This window comes from Mustela nigripes, chromosome 4 (genome assembly GCF_022355385.1).
Source record: "Mustela nigripes isolate SB6536 chromosome 4, MUSNIG.SB6536, whole genome shotgun sequence".
NCBI classification, from domain to species: domain Eukaryota; kingdom Metazoa; phylum Chordata; class Mammalia; order Carnivora; family Mustelidae; genus Mustela; species Mustela nigripes.
In genome coordinates this window covers 90996518-91019069 of record NC_081560.1, presented here as the reverse complement: position 1 = coordinate 91019069, position 22552 = coordinate 90996518, and the positions used below count along the sequence as shown (strand labels likewise).

General features: G+C 37.4%; 1 protein-coding gene across 1 annotated transcript in view; it reads left to right on the top strand.

Moving 5' to 3' along the window:
• The window catches only part of LOC132016056 (uncharacterized), a 38510-nt gene that overhangs the window by 8331 nt on the left and 7627 nt on the right, over window positions 1–22552 (top strand). The window contains 1 exon segment of the mRNA XM_059397080.1: window positions 17759–17822. Coding sequence (XP_059253063.1) covers window positions 17759–17822 — 64 coding nt within the window.

Sequence of the window (22552 nt, the reverse complement as noted above, 5' to 3'; positions counted from 1 at the left end):
GTTCTATTTTCAACATTTTGAGGAACCTCCATGCTGTTTTCCAGAGTGGCTGCACCAGCTTGCATTCCCACCAACAGTGTAGGAGGGTTCCTTTCTCCGCATCCTCGCCAGCATCTGTCATTTCCTGACTTGTTGATTTTAGCCATTCTGACTGGTGTGAGGTGATATCTCATTGTGGTTTTGATTTGTATTTCCCTGATGCCGAGTGATATGGAGCACTTTTTCATGTGTCTGTTGGCCATCTGGATGTTTTCTTTGCAGAAATGTCTGTTCATGTCCTCTGCCCATTTCTTGATTGGATTATTTTTCTTGTACTATTTTATTTAATCCTCTCTGTAGCCCCATGTGACAACTATTATGATTAATTTCCACTTGACAAAAGAAGACAGTGGAAAAAAGAAGTGACTCATGCAAAGAAACAGAGTCTGTAAATATGAGAACACATATAAGTAAGAGTTGTTCCTTGAAGAAAATATGAGAAAAATGAGATATGAAAATAACAATACCAGACACCCATCATTTAGCGTTGCTTTGATTTTTTTTTACATATTTACAAATAGAAAAAAAGTGCTTGGAATTTTATATATAAATGCATATTTATATATAAATTTACATATAAATGTGCATTTGCGTACTTGGCCTCATATTTTCTTTATTTGGTTAACTTATTATTGTAAGAAATATTGGAATTCTTTAAATTATCTATGAGCAGATTATTTTTAAGTGCCAGAGTTAATTAAACACCCTCCTTCACCACTTAACCCATTTAGTTTTGAAACCCATTTATGTTTTGAAAATTTATCAGATCCTTAAAATGTTACTGTGTATGTTTTTAATGGCCTATGAAAATAAGTACCCTCCTATACTACTTACTCCTTTGGATGGTGGCTGAGTTATTTAATTATTTCATATCTGAGTTTCTGTATCTGTAATTGCTGCAATAAATATTTTTCAGGAATTTAATTATGTTATTACTCTAAAAATGATAATGAACATAATGTACATTCTCTGCCTGGCAGTAATATGTGTTTTTTTTTATATTTTCAAGTTATATTTTTATTATTACTGAAAAATGGAAAAATGACTTTGTTGAATAGTATTTTAATTGTGGGGTGCCTGGGTGGCTCATTAGGTTAGTGTCTGACTCTTGATTTCGGCTCAGGTCATGATCTCAAGAATTGTGAGATCCATTCCTCATGTCGGACTCCACACTGCATTCTCTCTCTCCCTCTCTTTCTGCCCCTTCCTTTTCTGCCCTTTAGTCCATGTACAAGATTTTGACCACTCTCCTTGTTGTTGATCTATGATATATTCTGCTAAAGCAAGATCACAATACAGAGAAGATACATGATTTTCCTTACCCCTTTCTCCTCCACTAGCAGGTAGGAAGTCTTTCAGATGTCTGCCTGCTGTGACCCTTTTGCCCTTGCTTCTTGAGTGACTGGTCATTCTTTCCTGACCAGGCTCTGCTGGGCTGGGCAGCAGGAGTGGGACCACCTGTGTTTATCAGCAAATGCCAGAATATATTCTGTAAAGTTAACAAACATTGAGGGAATTCAAAATGACTTAATAGCGCAATCAAAAAAGCATGGACTAGGCGATTCACAGACCTGTACCCCTGGGGATAAAAATATATGTTTATAAAAAATAAAAAAATTAAAATATATATATATGTTTATAAAAAATAAAAAATTAAATAAAAAGAAAAAAAAAGAAAATGTTTTAAAACAATATTTGATAAATTGCAAGTCCACAACGAATATTAGATGTATAGTAGTTATAAAGCTTATTACTAGGTATGAAATACAACACTTCTTTGAAAATGATCATGCCTGTGACATGCTTATGAGACAGTTGCAAAGCTCAGGGCAAGTAGAAGTTGATTTCCAGAGACTGCTCTGACCCCTGTATTCCCAGCAACTGCAGCCTAGTCCCTTCTTGGAAGTACCTAAATTGCAAATAAAATTTAATTTCTTTGAGTCCTAATCTGCCTGGTGACATCTCAGTTAACTTTAGAAAACACAAAATACTCTGCTGCTTGTGTACATATTCAGTAATGTCAATGAGATATTTCAGTGTCCGGTTGTTGTTGTTGTTGTTGTTGTTTGGTTTGGTTTGTTTTGTTTTTAAAGATTTTATTTATGTATTTGACAGAGAGAGATGACAAGCAGGCAGAGAGGCCGGCAGAGAGAGAGGGGAAGCAGGCTCCCCACTGAGCAGAGAGCCTGATGTGGGGCTCGATCCCAGGACCCTGAGATCATGACCTGACCTGAAGGCAGTGGCTTTAACCCACTGAGCCACCCAGGCACCCCCCGGTTGTTGTTTTGTTGTGCTGTGTTATAAAAAGTAAAGGTCAGATATTCTATTTGAGTTTTGAATCAACTACAAATCAGACAGACAGACATAGGGGTTGAACCCAGCAGGCATGTCCTCACTTTTCTGCAGTACAGGATTCCAGGGGAGATGGCTAAGTGGGTGTGAGAATTATCCTATCCTGGACTAGATGGGCACATTCACACCAGGAATTCTTTCCAGACTGAGAGCCTTCTTACCCCATCTGCCCAGCACTCACAGGGCACAGGAAGCCCCAGACCTGCTCAGATCTGCGGCTGATCATGAACAACCCCAGGGAACTATCTAGGTTACCACTTCTTCTGAGAAACCTGAACCAGCTCCACCCTCCAGACCTGACAAGTCCTGCTAACAGGGACCTCACTTCTTACCTTGTCACTGGGGAGCCAGCCAGGCCAACGGGATGCCACTGCTAGAAGCTGTCATCTTCTCATCCCTCTGGGCCTGTGAGTTGTCCCCCAGTCACTTCAGTCAGTAGAGGAGACTGAAGAAATTGCTTCCATGTAATTTTTTCATGGGAATTTCTCTTTTTGGTTGCAGTTGGCCTTGGGCAGGCGACATTGAAGCAACATGAAATATCAGTTTCCAGAGCAAGAGATAAGAGTGCCCACATATCATGCAACGTGTCTGCTAAGAACTTCAACAGTGAAACCATATACTGGTACCGGCAGAAACCAGATCAGGAGATAGAATATCTAACAGATGTCATAACAGACCGTGTTCAAGTTCCCTTAGACGGGAAGAACAACAAATTTGAGGCAAGTAAAAACACTCATACTTCCACTTCAACACTGAAAATAAATTTCCTAGAGAAAGAAGATGAGGCCATTTACTACTGTGGCAGCTGGAATTGGATCCACAGCATCACAGTTGCCAAGAGAAACTGTGCAAGAACCCTCTTCAGGTCTGACCCACCCACATCCTTCTCAATATGGGCAACTGCAGAGGTTGCACAGCTGGGTGCCCAGCCTGAGTCTTGCCCTCTGCAGTATTTCCTGAACTTTATATGAAGACATCATAGATTCTGCTCAGACAGTGAGCCCCATGTAATATCAGCAATTATGGTCCAAATTATAGCAATCTGACACTATTTCCCATTAAATTCAACTGTCTGGAAACTATGAAAATACAGCATGGATGGGTCAGAAAAAAATCCATTTGTCTGTTATTTCAGGGAAGACAGGGAAGTCTAGTATCTGAATGGTTCAGAATGAAGACAGAAAGGGGTACGTACACATTTAACATAAATATTTCTGGTTATTATTACTTACTGATGTTATTCATGGACATTACAGTTCTTTAGTGGTGTTATAATCTGTCAGATGTAAAAATTGTATGTCTTTTATTAGTGTCTGAGGCCATCCTGAAGGAATCCAATGACCATTAAATCTCAAAGAAAACAATCAGCTATTTTGAGTATAGGAGAGACCAACATATAAATCCTGTATCCTAGAGGTAGAAGTGGCACATAACTCCAGGTTCAGGGATCAGTGCTGGGATAAAACCAGCACTGCCCCACTGGAAGAGGCCCCTGAGCACCTCAGGCATCTCCAGCATGGCGGATATGCCTCTAACTTTGTTAGAGGTTCTACAAAGGGTTCTACAAAGAAACCAAAGATCCTGAATAAGAATCAGATGGTTAAAAAGAAAGATAATACACACTCCCTACATCCCTAAAGAAAAAAAAAGTAATGTCCTCACAAATTAATAAAATAAAAGATAATTTTTGAGAATTGAGTTTTGTGATTAGTAACTGGTTGGCTGTGAGATTTCAAAAATAGGGAAACAGTGTAATGTGTGAAAATGTAAAAGTCCCCTTGAGTCTACTTTCAAAGGATGAGGAAAACCTTTACTTCACAAAAAATTTGTTGGATACCTCTAGTTTCTGAGATCGTGACATTCTCTGTTTCTCTTTCTAAGAATCAGCTGGTGTGATCAAATGCAGAGACACTATGGAAGCAGAATGAATTACTCTCACAACAGAGTCAGCCCCTTTCCACAGGTGAACTCGGGATCTTGTGTCCCACACCCTGTCATCATGATTCCTGACTGGGGTGGGTCTCAGCGGGAGGAACCTGAGGGTCTGGGTCTCAACAGGGCCTCACCTGTCCTCTAAGATGTCTACAGAAACAAAGTAAGAAGACCCCTGAGAGGAATATAGAGCAAGTAAACATGAACCCTTTCCAGGGAGGAGTAAATGAAAGAGGGATTAAGGTTTTCACAGTATGTGCTAAATACTTTACACAGATTATTTGATTAAACCAATAGAGCAGTACAGAACTGCATTGAAGTGGGCACATGGGGACTCATCTCAGGAGATGCAGCTACCCTGACTTTTCAACACACAATAACGGGGAAACACTACAGTGATGAACAGGAGGGAAGAGGGCTCCTTACCTATGAGGTTTTGAAGTGTCAAAGTACTATGGAGCCCTTAAAAACAAGTTTTTTTGCCAATTATAAGTAAACAAGCATAATCACCACATATTAGCAAGGAAAACGTCAAATACAGAAATGGTTTACATATAGTAAACTCTCCAGTGCATAAAAAGAACAATGCAAAGGAATTCTTTAAAGAGTGGATGTTCCTGGAAGGATAGGCATTTTTAATTCTTCTTGATGCATGTACAGATTTTGTACATTTTATCAAAAAGCTTCTGTTATGTATACATAACATCCAATATTTTATTGATTTATACATTTAATAATGAGATTGTTCACGTAACAATATAGACTAAATCTATACTTAGAAGATATTTAATATTATTATATACTTACCATTTTCTGTGGAATAATATTATATTATTACACTGTATCCCCCAGGGTGGGGGAGGGGAGGGACTGAAACACTACAATTAATCATAATGTTTACCATGGAACAGGAAGTCAGCAAACTGTGTCTATACCTAGCAGCCCCCAGTTTTGTAAATAAAGTTTTACTGAAACACAACTTTGTCCATATGTTTACAAATTATCTATAGCTGCTTTTGTACTACAATGGCAGAATTGAGTAGTTGCAACAGAGACCCACAAAGCCCAAAATGTTACCATTTAGCCCTCTACAGAAAACATTTGCCAGTCACGGCTCTATGATACACTGAGAGTGACACTGATTGTTATTTTAGGTTTCCCTATTTCTCAGTGTTTCTTCAATGACCCTTTACTACATATCCACCTTTCCCATATTGGCTGTCTTACTCTGGATAAATTGCATAATGTATCTCTGATTCACTTTTCTTATTTTAAAATGGAATATGTATTAACTTTAAGGAGGTGTCAGGAAGAGTAATGTCAATAATATATATAAAGCTCTTACAAGTGCTTGGAGCATGTCTAACGCTCACCATATTGAGACATTGCATTGCTTATATGGGTTATTATGGCATATTTGAAAATGAAATTATTTAGATCCGTATTCCAAATCCTTGATACTCAAAGTTTCATTCATGGACCAACAACATCCACTTCACCTAGGATCTTGTTACAAAGGCAGAAATTCAAACCTCAACGAGCGCTACTGAGTGATAATCTCATTTCGCAAGGTTCCCACAAAGAAAAGCAGGCACGGAAAAGGGGTCCCGCCTTGAAAGGAAACCAACCCGTGAGAGGATTTTTCACACCCTGGAAGGAGCCCTCCACCCTTTCCCACGTGAACAACCACCAAATAGGTAGATGAGTTTGTGAACAAAAAACCTGATTGGGTGACGGGAGCATGGAGTGTTCGTCAGATAAAAACAGTTCACCAATGAGGCCATAAAAACCCCTACACTTAGAAACTTTGGGGTGGGGGTGGGCAACTCTCACAGGGCCCCTCCCATTGGGGAGTTTATGTACTATGGCTCAATAAACTTTGCTTTGCTGCCCACCACTCTTCTTTCATCTGATCTACTTCTTCATTCTTTGAAGCAGCATGACCAAGAACTGTGGCCACTCAAGGAAAAGAAGTTCTGCAACACCCAGACAACCTACACAGATCCTCCTCTCAGGTTTGTACCCACCTGCATCCTTCCCTACATGAGCACCAGGAGCAGCTCCTCAACTTGTTCTCAGGGCTGGGCTCCATTTCCCAGGACTTCTTCCTCAACCTCTGAAAACCTGGATTATCTTCACACATTAGGACCTACAGAAACCTAGTCATGTACTCTTTTTTTCTTAACTGTCCAGAGATTACCTGAATGTTTAACATTGCTCAGATCCAAAGAGGAAATCACTGAGTGTCAGGAAACACCTTGCTAATATTACACACGTGTATATAATCATCACAACATTCTATAATGTAATATTCATTTTGCCCATTGTAATATGAGTAATTTGAGACTTAGAAAGATGAAATAACCTTCAAATCCTTCATCCCCACTTTCTTCCTCTCCATCAGGTCTTCTGAAGCAGTTTAGCTTTTATTTGCTCTGTATGTACTGGGGGAGAACATGGACAGGAGCTCACAGCCTCTCCTACAGTAAGGATTATAGATCATTCCACACTGTAGATCAGGGGACAGCCCCAGCAACCCACTTTCTTCGCACAAGCCTTGGATCCTCCAAGGCAGGGAGGGGACACAAGTGTTCACACAGACCTTTTCCCCCAGGGTTCTGCTGTGAGCCTAGGGAGGATTGTAGGGGCCATTTAGTCAGAGCTACTGTTCTTTCTCAGGTACTATGCTAAATGCCTTGAAATAGTCTCTCTCAGGGCACCTGGGTGGCTCAGTGGGTTAAAGCCTCTGCCTTTGGCTCTGGTCATGATCCCAGGGTCCTGGGATCAAGCCTCACATCAGGCTCTCTGCTCAGCAGGGAGCCTGCTTTCTCCTCTCTCTCTCTGCCTGCCTCTCTGCCTAACTTGTGATCTCTGTCTGTCAAATGAATAAATAAAATCTTTAAAAAAAAAGAAAAGAAAAGAAATAGTCTCTCTCATCCTGTGACAATACTGTGACACTGGTACTATCATGATTCACATTTTACAGATGAGCAGACAAAAGCAAAAGACGTTGTTTACTTTGTGGTCACAGAGTTACCGAATGGGATGGAGGGCTGGTTTCTGGCTTCAGTGTCTGTCCTCGTACTGGGTACTGTCCTGCCTCTGAAGCACGAACAGTAGAAATGGCTTCTCCTCTGTGGTTCCTACAGCCAAAGAGAAGACAAACTGTTATTCATAAAATAATTATTGACACAAATAGATGACTATTCTTTGCTGAGTCTGAATAAATATAAGTACATTGGCTGATTGGACTTTTAAATTATAAAACAACAATAAAATATAATGGCAAACAATAAAACAGTATAAAAAATAACAAAATATTTTTTTAAAAACATAGCATAGTATTTTCAATCCTTTTTTTTAATAATAGAAAAGAAATAAATAAATACGCCCTTTTTCTTTTGACCATTTATAATAGGACACATGCCTCTGGCATTCCTGGAACACAACCATGCCTATTCATTCTATAACTGTCTATGACTGTTTTTGAGCTAAATGGCAGAGGTAACTAATCACAACAGTGGCCTTTAAGCAAAAAAGCCTAAATAAAATATAAAATATTGTTCATCTGACTCTGTACAAAATAAATATATATTTGCCAGCCTCTGCAATGCAACACAAAGTTAAGGAATGAATTGGTAACTATAACTAAAATTCAAGATGCAATAAGAAAAAAAAATTGATAAATTATACTACATGAAAATGAAAAAATAAAAGCCAACATAACAAAAAATAGCATGTTAAACCAAAGGACAAATGACAAGTCACTAGGAAATAGATGCAATTTGTAGAGCACATAAAAACCAACTATCCTCGATACAAAAAATACATTTGAAAAATGGAGGTAAAACGTTTAAAATATCCTGTAGGAAAGTGACAAAAGACATGAAAAGCCAACTTATGAAGAGAAATATAAAAATAGCCCTTAAACATATTAAAAATGCTCCACTTCACTTATAAGATAAAGATCAATTAAAACTACATTGAGATATAATTTCTCACCCATGAGATTGGCAACAATTTAAAAGTTTGACAATACATTCCATTGGTGAAGCTGCGGGGGGAAGCAGACACTCATATATTGAAAGTAAGGATGCAAAATACAATCATTTTGTGGGGTTATTTGGAAATAGCTACCAAAAGTTCATTTGCATTTACCTTTCAACCTAATAAAAACACCTTTAGAAATTTACTCTAAAGACACAACTTTCAAAAATGTGAAAATATACATGGAATTTCATTATGTAACTGCGAAATGTTGGAAGTGACATAAATATCCAAACACAGCAAGATTGGTTGAATAAATGATGGCACGTGCACATAATGGAGGACAATATACAATAAAGTAGAATGTGACATGTAAAATCAATTGCAATTATATTGGCAATTCACAACTGGAAAGTGAAACTTTAAAAAAGCATCATTTACAATAGTAACAGCAACAATATTAAAAAAAAAAAAACCTCTATAATAGTTAGAGGTGAAATTTAACCAAAAAATGGGAAGGATTTGTATGCTAAAAACAATAAAACTTTACTGACAGAAGTCAAAGAAGAACTAAATATATCTAGAGATATGCCATATGTAGTTAGGAGGTCAAACATTCTCCAAACTGATAAATACATTCAATGTAATCCCAATTAAAATTCCACAAAAACTTTTCATAGAAATCAGTTAGCTTTTTGCAAAATTTATATGGCAAGACAAAGAACATAGTATTGCCAAAATGTTTTGAAAAGAGTCTTTTTGGAAACACTTACTGTTAAGCTATTATAGTGGGGTATTGGTGAAAATGTAGATACATAGATAGGAACAAAATCCAGAAATAGGGCAACACGTAAGTGATTAACTAATTCTTAACAAAGATGCCACAGAAATCCAATGGACAAAGAATAGGCCTTTCTACAACTGACTATGAAACAATTGTTTATGTATGTAAAAAAATAATAAACTACAACCCATATCAAACATCACATACACAAATTAACTAAAAATGTATTCTAGGTCTAAAAGTAAAAACAAAACAATAAACTTCTAGATGAACATTTGGAGAAAATCTTTGTGACCTTGGGTTAGGTAAAAATTTCTCATATAGGACACAAAAAGCAAGAATCATAAAAGAAATCTTTGATAAACTGCACTTCCTCAAAATTAACATTTCTGTTTTTCTCAAGACTGAAAATGGAAGGAAAATAGAAAATTCCAAGAAAATGGATAGAAAAGAATCAGATTCAAGGAAAATATTCTCCAAAAACATATCAAAGACTGATGTCCAGAATAGGGAGAAGTCCCAAGACTCAGTAATAAGAAAAGAAATCCAGTTTAAAAAATGGAAAGCAATATAATGGGCCTTTGGGCAGAACCCAACTGAAATTTACTCCTTCTTTTGATAGAAAACAAAGAAACACAAAGAAAAACAAAATAGGAAAAAGGACCTACATGTGCTCAGAGATGTAAACAGCTGGAAATAGCAGGGTTCCCATCTTACAATAACATCCAAAAAAAGCAGGATGCACTGAAATTTGATACTTTGCTTGAACCCATCAGAGAACTAGGATTGCAGGGCTAATGACTTAAACAAAAACTGGAGACAGACGGGCACTTGCAGGGAGAAACAGGATGCTCACCTTGGACAGATGTTGTCAAACACATTCCACTGGTCACAGGATTAAAGTGGAGATTTTTAATGAAACAATAAGAGCAGAATATAGACCAGGGAAGAGTGTGAACACTGGAGGACCAAAATATGTGATACTTCCCATCAGCCTTTAAGCTTCTTCTCCAGGAACTCCATAAAATTCTTTCAGGGAAGATCAGGGACAATCCAGAGTAAGCTTCCCTGGGTGCTGCAGGAGGGGAACAACAGCTACAACTGCTAAATCCACCAATACCTAATCTACCCCATCACCACTGTAGAAAAAAGTGACTTCACCTGCAGCGGAAGGTACTGGTGGAATCCTGCTGCAGTTGAGGGAAGACAAAGAGGCGACCACCAGAACATCTCCTCTATATCCAAAGTAACAGTTTTCATCTGCTCAAGGATGGGCATCAGAACCATGGCCTGAAATAGGTGGGAACCTCCTGCAGCTGGGGGAGGGAGACAAGGACTTAAAGTGTTCTATCTCTGGGGGGCACCTGGGCAGGTCAGTTGGCTGAGTGCTGGGCTCTTTACTTTGGTTCAGGTCGTGATCTCTGGATCCAGCTCGGTGTCAGGCTCCAGGCTCAGCAGGCAGCCTGCTTCAGATTCTCTTCTTCCCTCTCCCTCTGCCCCTCCCCCCACTCATGCTCTTTCTCTCTCTAAATAAATAAACAAAATCTTTTTGAAAATGAAATAAAATGTTCTACCTCTGGAAAGGAATACTTGCCAAAGCCATATCCTTAAGACCCAGTTTCACTGTCTCCAGTTAAAATTGAGACTTAATAAAAATATCAGAGTATGTCCCCTTCTTGACCTTTCACCCCCGTGCTGGGAAACCTGGAGTAAGTCACAGTGCAATACTATTGAGAGAACTTCTAGAGACCTTTCTTTGGGGAGTGGAACAAAGACTCAAAGACAAGTGAAGAGACAAAGATAAAGTACAACTGGAGAATTTTTAAGTGTCTGAACTCTGACAAAAAAATTTCAACCCTGATAACTTAGCAACAAAGACTTCAAATCCAGGCTAACTCCTGACTAGTAGCACAAACACCCACATAATGGCTAGCAGAAGGAAAGGAGTGCTCATTTTCAAGTACAAAATACACTTATCTCAGTATCTACTATACCTTACAACATGTCCAGCTTCCAACCAAAAATTTCAGAGGCATAAAACAGGTCAAAATAGTGCCGGGGGGAGGGGGTTTGGGAGAAGGGGGTGGGATTATGGACATTGGGGAGGGTATGTGATTTGGTGAGTGCTGTGAAGTGTGTAAACCTGGTGATTCACAGACCTGTACCCCTGGGGATAAAAATATATGTTTATAAAAAATAAAAAATTAAAAAAAAACAAAACAAAAAAAAAAAAACTTAAAACTTGGCAAAAAAAAAAAAAAATAAAGATAGTCTGAGGCTATGAAGCAGTCATCATAACAGACTGAGATATGATACAGATGTAGGAACTATCGAAGAATTTAATATAAATATGATTAATATGTTAAAGGCTTTAATCTAATAGAAGAGGTAAATAGTATACAAGATCATCAGACAGATGATTTCAGCAGAGATATTTGAAGAATCAAAGGAAATGCAAAAAATAAAAAAAACACAGTAGCAGAGATGAAGAATGAGAGGCTCACCAGTGGATTTAAGAGATATAAGGAGAGAATTAGTTAACATAAAGATAGACCCACTAGAAATTACATAAACTTCAATGGAAGGACTAGAGATAGAGACAGAGAGAGAAGCAGATAACCTTAACCCCTAGACGAAGAAAACTCTTAGAACTCTCCCCCCTTTCTCCCGCTATCTGATTTGAACCAATAAAGGACCATAGTCCTTTAGTAAGAAATGGCTTCTTTACACTAATTATCAATCAATGATAACAATCACACAGTAACGAGAGCGATATACTGATAAACTGAGTTAGCAACCCTGTTTTGCAGGATGTTTTAGGGTAAATACTGTGGCTCCCTTTCTCTGCAGTCTATGGGTCTTAGCTGTGTGTTCAGAGCACCACTTCCTCCTAGTAAATCAGCCCTCAGATTTGCTCTGTGATCAGTTCAGTATTCAACTACCTCTCCTGACAAGTGCTGGCAAGATGCTGCTCCCATCACAGGTCATCCTGCTGGCCTCTCTGTGGATCTGTAAGTGGCTTTACCCATGGGAGATTTCACTGAGTGAAGAAAAGAGATAGAAAGCATGGACAATCAAGTCAGCCATTATGGGCAGAAGAAAGCCCCAGAGGTCATTCAACCCAGGCAGATAAATTCCACCATGACCTTGAATTATTTAGGGAAAAAAATGTAAATCCTAAACCCCTAGGTTTTCATTAATAGAAAAAAAATGTGTACTATTTTAAGGAATGTCAAAATTTTGCTAATTGTTATTTTTGTTTTCCTTTCAGATGCAGATGCAGACTTTTTAATAACGCAACTTGTACCATCCATTACCAAGAAACAAGGAAACACAGCATTTTTAGAATGCCACATAAAAGCAGGTGGCTTAAGGAATAATGTATATATTCACTGGTATCAACAGAAGCCAGACCAGCCTCTAAAACGAATTCTGTATATCTCCTCAAATGAAAATGTGGTCCACGAACAAGGGGTTAATGAGGAAAGATATGAAGCCAGGAAATGGCAGAGGGATTTGCCAGCGAGTCTTAGGATACACCGAGTTAATGAGGAAGACGCTGGGCTATATTACTGTGCCTGCTGGGATACACTGTATAGAAATGCTCCACTTCCACTGAACAAAAACCCTCCTACAACGCCACACCCCTGCAAACATATACATGCTCCTTTCTACCTCCCAGAGGGACCTGACTATTGTCTGGACTGAACATTTCTCCTACATCTGTGTCCTCAGCAAGGTCTGAGCTAGGACCCAAGCCCCCAATCTGTGTTGTTTCTTTTAGTCAGGTCACCTTATCATCTATTTACCTCTCTGGGGCCTAGTTTGGCTTTTGTTAGTGACATCACTGGTGTCCTAGTTAGTTTCCTTCTTTTACATCTATGAGAAGTTTCTGGGGAAGGAAGCTAAATCCAATAAGCAAAATGGTGTGCTGACTTTGAATGAATGAATGAATGAATGAATGATGGAAGATATAAGGACTTTGAAGTAACATGGACTTGGGTTTGAACTCCTGCTCAGCCTCTTAACTGACAGCATGATCTAGGAAAGTTACTACATCTTTCTCATACTGTTGCTGGGGACTGAAGAAGGTTGCATGCAGGATAGGTCTAGCACAGGGTCAACACATCACCGTGTCCTTTCCCACTACAACTACACTGTTTCTCTGACCCATCTCAGCTAACATAGGAAGTCAGGAATTTTTAAAAGGCACATTTTACACTGTCTTCCCAATAGTAATAGAGTATGCTTTATTTTGAAAAGCTAATAACTGTAACTAGGAAAAGAGTTGAGGGTAATAAACCAACGGATGTCTTTTCACCAAGAATTTTCTTCATTCACAGAAGAGTACAGAAACATCCTTGTGTCTAAAGCAAAAGCGGCAGCAATTGTGAATATTCACTACGCCTTGGAATTTTTTTTACAAACTACTGATCTACAGAATGTACATACTTCTGAATAAAGTTGTGGGATTATTATCTCATTTGTTATTACATAAAGTAATAAGACTTTTCTTCTTTTTTAAATTTATTTTTTATTTATTTTTGGCATAACAGTATTCATTATTTTTTCACCACACCCAGTGCTCCATGCAATCCGTGCCCTCTATAATACCCACCACCTGTTACCCCAACCTCCCAACCCCCTGCCACTTCAAACCCCTCAGATGTTTTTTTAGAGTCCATAGTCTCTCATGATTCACCTCCCCTTCCAATTTCCCCCAACTCCCTTTTCCTTTCTAACTCCCCTTGTCCTCCATGCTATTTGTTATGCTCCACAAATAAGTGAAACCATATGATAATTGACTCTCTCTACTTGACTTATTTCACTCAGCATAATCTCTTCCAGTCCCATCCATGTTGCTACAAAAGTTGGGTATTCATCCTTTCTGATGGAGGCATAATACTCCATAGTGAATATGGACCACACCTTCCTTATACATTCGTCCCCTGAAGGGCATCTTGGTTCTTTCCACAGTTTGGCGACCGTGGCCATTACTGCTATAAACATTGGGGTACAGATGGCCCTTCTTTTCACCACATCTGTATCTTTGGGGTAAATACCCAGTAGTGCAATTGCAGGGTCATAGGGAAGTTCTATTTTTAATTTCTTGAGGAATCTCCACACTATTCTCCAAAAAGGCTGCACCAACTTGCATTCCCACCAACAGTGTAAGAGGGTTCCCCTTTCTCCACATCCCTCCAACACATGTTGTTTCCTGTCTTGTTAATTTTGGCCATTCTAACTGGTGTAAGGTGATATCTCAATATAGTTTTAATTTGAATCCCCCTGAGGGCTAGTGATGATGAACACTTTTTCATGTGTCTGATAGCCATTTGTATGTCTTCATTGGAGAAGTGTCTGTCCATATCTTCTGCCCATTTTTTGATATGATTGTCTGTTTTGTGTGTGTTGAGTTTGAGGAGTTTATTATAGATCCTGGATATCATCCTTTTGTCTGTATTGTCATTTGCAAATATCTTCTCCCATTCTGTGGGTTGCCTCTTTGTTTTTTTGACTGTTTCCTTTGCTGTGCAGAAGCTTCTGATTTTGATGAAGTCCCAAAAGTTTATTTTTGCTTGTGGCAGGATACAAAGTCAGTGTTCAGAAATCAGTGGCTTTCTTATACACTAACAATGAAAATACAGAAAGGGAAATTATTATTATTATTTTTTTAATTTTTTATTTATTTATTTATTTATTTATTTATTTATTTTTAATTTTTTATTTTTTATAAACATATATTTTTATCCCCATGGGTAGAAAGGGAAATTAGAAAATTGATTCCATTTACTATAGCACCAAGAACCATAAGATACTTGGGAATAAACCGAACCAAAGAGGGAAAGGATCTGTACTTGAGGAACTACAGAACACTCATGAAAGAAACTGAAGAAGACACAAAAGGATGGAAGACCATTCCATGCTCTTGGATCGGAAGAATAAACATTGTTAAAATGCATATACTGCCTAGAGCAATCTATACTTTTAATGCCATTCCAATCAAAATTCCACCAGTATTCTTCAAAGAGCTGGAGCAAATAATCCAAAAATTTGTATGGAACCAGAAGAGACCCCGAATCGCTAAGGAAATGTTGAAAAACAAAAATAAAACTGGGGGCATCATGTTACCTTATTTCAAGCTTTATTACAAAGCTGTGATCACCTAGACAGCATGGTACTGGCATAAAAACAGACACATAGACCAGTGGAACAGAGTAGAGAGCCCAGATATGGACCCTCAACTCTATGGGCAAATAACCTTCGACAAAGCAGGAAAAAATATACAGTGGAAAAAAGACAGTCTCTTCAATAAATGGTGCTGGGAAAACTGGGCAGCTATAAGTAGAAGAATGAAACTAGACCTTCCTCTTACACTGTACACAAAGATAAACTCAAAATTGATAAAAGACCTCAATGTGAGACAGGAATCCATCAGAATCCTAGAGGAGAACATAGGCAGTAATCTCTTCGATATCAGCCACAGCAACTTCTTTCTTTCAAGACTTTTCTTCTAATTCTCATAATAGCCATATAGTTCCACACACTATTCCAAAGTATGGTGGAAAATCTCTAAGTCTGAGTGAAGTAGAGCTCAAGGATAGGTGTGTTTGAAACAAAACCTAATGGACAAATGTGAGGATGTTGCTCCGAAGGGAAAGATAACAATGAATTATTATAACATAGGGTTTAGGTGAAGTCTTCGGTGATCTGGTAGTTCTTTACACCAGGAACATAATGAACAACACTCAGACAGATCTTACTGAGAAGGTCTTTCCTTGGTTCTAAAGCAAACCTTCCTCCCCCAGCCCTGCCTTTGATGAACAAGCGCTGCTACTGCCTCCCCAGTCCTGATTAATGCCCCCTTTTGGAGAGAATTCTAACTAGTCACTTTCAAATGCCAACCCTATGGATATATGGATCTTTGGCTTGGGTTTGTAGGTTGAATATACTCGTTTCTTCTCTTTTCACTGTTTTTATGTCTACTGCCAACCTGTTCAGGTATCTCTGACCTCACTCCATTGCATTTCAAATGGAGACACCGGAGTGAGAATCTTTCAGAATCAACTCGCCTTTACCTGAACACCAGACAGCACACTTCACATATATTGCAAGCAGTCTGGAGTTTCTCTCAAAAAGGTTATTGTCCACTGGTACCAGTGAAAATAGAAGAAATTATGCTGAGTGAAATAAGTCAAGCAGAGAGAGTCAATTATCACATGGTTTCACTTATTTGTGGAGCATAACAAATAGCATGGAGGACATGGGGAGTTAGAGAGGAGAAGGGAGTTGGGGGAAATTGGAAGGGGAGGTGAACCATGAGAGACTATGGACTCTGAAAAACAATCTGAGGAGTTTGAAGTGGCGGGGGGGGGGGGGAGGTTGGGGTACCAGGTGGTGGGTAATATAGAGGGCACGGATTGCATGGAGCACTGGGTGTGGTGAAAAAATAATGTATACTGTTATGCTTAAAATAAATAAATTAATTAAATAAAAAGAAAATAGAAGAGCCCCTGAAATGAATCCTATATGGCTCCACCAATATTACCTGTAAGACTAGCCCCCATCCGGCTTAGACACAGATAAGAAAAACAACAGTCTTTTACCTGATAGTCAGTAAGGTCTTCATGTGCCATGAAGCCCCCTGATACTGTGTCTACTGGGATCTCACAGTATTGTAGAGTCAGAAGGGAACTGTATGAAATCATTTTCTATTACTAACCCTCAACTCCTTTCTCACTTGAGCAGCCCAGCAGACTGGGCTCTTCATAACAGGTTCATAAGCTGTGGGAACACAAAGTGCCCTTTGGACATACATAACCCAATGCCTAAGCAGCAAATAGGGACATGGGATCCCAGAGATGACAAATGTCCTGTCCAAAGCTAGTTAACCACAGAGACAGGGCTACACATGTATTTTTGAAGATCATAGAAGAGCTTCCAAGAGGCTTCCCCTTTCAACATTTCAGAAAAATGGATTTTGTTTTCAAATTTTGGTTTGAATCAAAATCTGTTATCTCATGGGAGATAAACTTCTACAAATTTCTTTTTTATTCCAGGAAAAACATTGTCATTACACAAATTATTTTCTCATTTTGCATGGTGTGATAAAGAATCATGTTGTCAAGTTGTAAAAGTAGCTGATGAAAAAATGGAGGCCATTGTTCATATTTCCAAAGTATATCTCTGTTGGTATATTTATATTTTGAGTTACTGAAGTTTCCTCCTTTAGAAATACAATCCCAAATTACTAACAGAGCAGGTCTAGTGTTTGTGAGAACAGAAGGATTTTTCCTTTGATGCATCTCTGAGCAGTTTTACACAACTGAATACGTGGAAATCAAAACCTCTTAACTGACTGAATACTTTTCCTGGTATTGTAGATAAATAATTGGTTGACCCATACTACCAATCTCTCTCTTTTCTTTTGCTTTTATTTTTCTGTTTTCTATCAGCTCTTCTCAGTGAATACTACCTCCTTGAAAAAACAGACACTTGGGTCAACTCAGCTCAGGAAAACTTACAAAATATCAGATACGAAGCCTATATTCAAGGCTTTCCAAGGAAACCCAGAAGATCAAACGGCCAGTACCATGTTTCTACCTGCTGATCCTGCTGTGAAACTCAGGAGAAGGCTGATGTTTTTGTAGAACCTCTAACCAGTGTGATAACTCAGGCTGGATCAAGATGTTTGCACAGGGAACTAAGCTCATAGTAATTCCCCCAGGTAAGTAACCTTGTTTTATTTCAATCCTGTGAGTGAAAAATTGATAGATATTTTTAAGAAAAAATAATACAGAATCCCCTCCGCATGTGGACAGCAATTTTGCAGCTACTTGTCACTCTAGCGGAAAGAAAACTACTTTGCAAATGGTTTATTTACTTCCTGCTTGCAAACAGATTATATTGGAAGAATTTGATTAAAAAAAAAAAAAAAAAGACCTGAAACCATTCCTGCAAAGGGAACAATAATATTAGCTAAGATTATTAAGGGCCAGATATCATGCTGACTGGTCTAGTGCACTATCTCATTCCTCCACAGCCCTATTCAGAAAATCCTCTTTTTCTAGTTTTGCAGGTGGGGAAACTGAGGCTTAGAGATGTTCGGTTATTTACCTAACGTCACATGACTAGTTATTAAGGCAAAGAGTGGGATACAAGAGAGATTTGTCCATTCCAAAAAAGTGTGGTCTAGGCCATTATGTGATATTAGAAACACTAAGCCATATTTTTAAAAGATTTTTATTTATTTATTTATTAACGAACTATGAGAGACTGGACTCCAAGAAACAGATTGAGGGTTTTAGAGGGGAGGGGAAGAAGGGGTGGGCTATTCTGGTAGTGGGTATTAAGGAGGGCACATATTGCATGGAGTACTGGGTGTTATATGTAAACAATGAATCATGGAACACTACAGCAAAAACTAAGGATGTACTGTATAGTGACTGATATAATATTAAAATAAAAAATAATTAAAAACTGAAAAAAATATTTATTTCTTAGAGAGAGAGAGAGAGGGAAAGTACACATGGAGAGAGGAGCAGAAGGGGAGGGAGAGTTGTCCTACATGCAGAACTCAGTTGCTTAACTCAGAGCTGTCTTTGCACTCCTACTGGGACAGCTGCAGAGAGACCAAACAAACAGGATCTTCCTCTTGATAGGGCAACTCAGATTTTTAAATAAATTCCCTGGAAACGGTTAGGGTAATTTCAAGCTCAAAGGAGCAGTCCTTCAGGAATAACTAGGTTAAGAGATCATAATTATGATTTCAAACTCTGTAACAACTTATCAGGTCTACTGTCAGTGGGAATTAGATTCTGGAAAGAATTGATTTTACAATTAAACCAGATATCCACCCCTTAATATATAGAAATAAAATAATCCTGTAAAAATACTGAACACTCACTTATTAAATACTCAAATAAATTATTTCTATTTTTTCTTTTTTGAGAATTAAAGAAATATTAACTGTAAATTACACTCTAGTAAAAGAAGCGAAATCAGAGAAGAAAACCCTTTAAGGGAAGACATTAGAACTTTCAGGAAAATGGTGAGAAAAGATAAAATCATACTCTCCAACCCCTGTGAATGAGGTGGGAAAGACGGAACCAAGCTGACTCTGGGGAACACCAAGTTCATGGTGTCAGGGTCACAGAACCAAGCCCCATGTCAAGCAGCAGGTCAAGCCCCATGATGGGCTCCATGCTCAGCAGGGAGTCTACTTATCTCCTTCTCTCTCTCTCCCTCTGAGCCTGCCTCTGTTAGTATACTCTCTCTCTGTCTCTAACATAAGTAAATCAATCTTTAAATTTTTTTTTTAAATGATGAGAATGTAATAAGCATTGTCTCAAGTATTGTTACCTTGAATACAAGGTACTCTCTCATTTTTCAGTGGAAATATCCAGACATAAAGGAAGAAGGGAGGATGTTTTGCAATTTGAATATATAAACTTAAAGTGATATGGATAAAAGTCAAATATTCATTTGTATATTTAATATCTTAATTATCTAGGTATATTTAGAAAGTTAAAAATTGTATCAATTCAAACATCAATTGAGAAACACTGCTTTTTTTTCCCTCAATTTTTTTTCATTTTAGACACTTCACACGCATCTGAAACATATACATTAGAGCAAATTTCTGAGTCGTCCCAGGATCTGAATGTCTATTTTGGGATTCCCTTAGGATGACGTCAATGGATAGTTTTTCTGAAGAGAAAATTACCCACTTACAAAATTAAAAAAAAAAATTTTTGTATTCCCTCTGGTATTCTATATTTTTCAATGTAAGCATAACATGTAGAGATTTTTGTTCCAGGTAATATTTACCAAATCCATATTAAACTTCTTCACTGTCTTTACCAGCTCTACCTCTAAAACCAACGTTGAGTTTATTTCAGGTTGATACCTTGTCCAAGTAGTATTGTTTGATCAAAGTAGAGCATTAGAAGAGCCTCTTTAATATGAGAGGCTGAAACCTAAGGCAACCCCTGTGTTGTGAGGGATAATATTGGAAATGAAAGCTTCACCTTATGCTCTGGCATTTCAATGTGTTAGATTCTACATGCTTTGGTCTGTATCTCAGCAGGATTTGCAAACATCTCCTGGTTTTCATGTCATCTTTGAGGTAAACCTTACCAAATGGTCAAGATCTGGGGCAGAAAAAGAAACAGCTCTAGTGCACAAACTATTCCTCATTTATTTATACTGCCTATTTCCAAAATCTATTTGAGAAGACTTAAGTCTTCTTAATACACAAATAGCATTCTGCCATGAACTAAAAATAGAAGATTCAAAGCACTGAAGAAAGTAGAAGAAAAAAAGGCCTGTGGTTATCTACCTAGAAACACAGGGTCAAATTTTAGGTTCAAAGACAGGGAAAACTGTGGTGAAGTACATACTTTATATCACCTATGAAAATGAAGCACACGGACTTTTCACATTTGTTATGTTTTTCCCACCATAAAATGAGAAAAGGACTTTAATGTACAAGTTGTTTAGGAGAAATGTGAACTGAAAGAGTGGGCATTGCCTTCCACATCCACTTTATAAAATGGAAGAAACGGTCTTAAGAAAAGCACATTTCATGCTCCCACTGCATCTTTACTTTGGGCACCACGATATTTAATGTCATTCACAGATGGTGAACTTCAGGAGACCTGGTTAGGTCAGACACCAACAAGTTTGACCTTCATGCTAATATTTATTAGAAAAAAGTTTAAACCTTTTAAATACAGTTAGAATATTAAATAAAGTTAGAAATGTCATAAATTTGAAATTCATAGTCAAATATGAATTAACTTTAATTATTGAATAAAAGAAAAATAACAGAAAAATAAAGAACAATTAGATCAACAACAATATGTAGGTTTGAAATATCACACTTGCACTTGGAAATGTAGTTGACATTTGGTAAATTTATATAGGATTCACAATATCATATCTTAATAAAATATACATAACCAGCAATTTAATTCCAATGTATTTTGTAATTATGCCAATGAATGTATATAAATATATTGGACAGGTTTATTTATTTGGAATCTGTTTTCTAATTTATGATTCATAAAATTATTTTGGCCATAAAAATCACTGTTAATAAGCTTAAAAAGAATGTTGAAGGAAAAATTAGGTACTATAATACCCAAAATATAGGCACTAACCATATTTAATCAAGTACACTATTTTAATGCTCAGCTAATATTCAATTGAGAAAATTATGGGAGTTCAAGATTCATTTCATGTTGAAAAGAATAAAACATCAAGAGTCTAGCTAAAGAAAAGAGACAGGAGGTAAAACCAATGTGTGACCAGCCAGAAACTTTTCAAATTCATCAATTTATTTTCAGTTTCTTTACTATAACAAATCAGAAGTATTCCTACAAAAAACCACACAAAGTTTCTAAGATGAAAATTAGATTCCTTAAAATATTGACTAGAGATTAAAATTATGTAAATATCATTTACAATTGAAAAATTAATCTTCTTTATCTAACATGCTTTTAAAATTAAAAACAAAGTATATCATTAGAAAAATATACAGTGTCTTAATATTATAATCAAAATAGTATTTGCACTACAGTAAGATATATAAACGTAAGTACATTCTGGCATCATTCTATTTATATCATGAATAAATGCTCATTGTTTGTTATTCATTTAGTATAAAAATAGGAGCTATGATACACAGAGAGAAATTCTCAATAATTTTTTTCCAAAAAAAAAAGAGTACTACATACTGCCCAGAAGAGATTTTTTTTCCTTTTCTTCTCAAATGAAAAATCCAATTGTTCTTTTCTAAAGAAATTGCCCATTGTATTGCTAAACTAACTCCAAACTAGCTCAAAGAGAATATCAGTAAAGCACTTGCATGATGGAAATAAGTTTTATATTTTTTAAGATTTTATTTATTTATTTGACAGAGATCACAAGTAGGCAGAGAGGCAGGCAGAGAGAGAGAGAAGGAAGCAGGCTCCCTGATGAGCAGAGAGCCCAATGCGGGGCTCGATCCCAGAACCCTGGGATCATGACCTGAGCTGAAGGCAGAGGCTTTAACCCACTGAGTCACCCAGATGCCCTGGAAATATATTTTAAAAGGATTTTAACATTTATAATTTTAATCACTAACAGTAAATGTATAATCAAGTAACATACCAGTGTTTGAGTGACATAACCTTTAAAACCAATGATGTTTTGCCATATATTTTGACATTATGTCTGTAAGAAACTCTGAAACCATACTTCTAACGTTACACCAGATATATAGGTATCTATATATAGATATAGATTATATTTCCCTGATGCCGAGTGATATGGAGCACTTTTTCATGTGTCTGTTGGCCATCTGGATGTCTTCTTTGCAGAAATGTCTGTTCATGTCTTCTGCCCATTTCTTGATTGGATTATTTGTTCTTTGGGTGTTGAGTTTGCTAAGTTCTTTATAGATTCTGGACACTA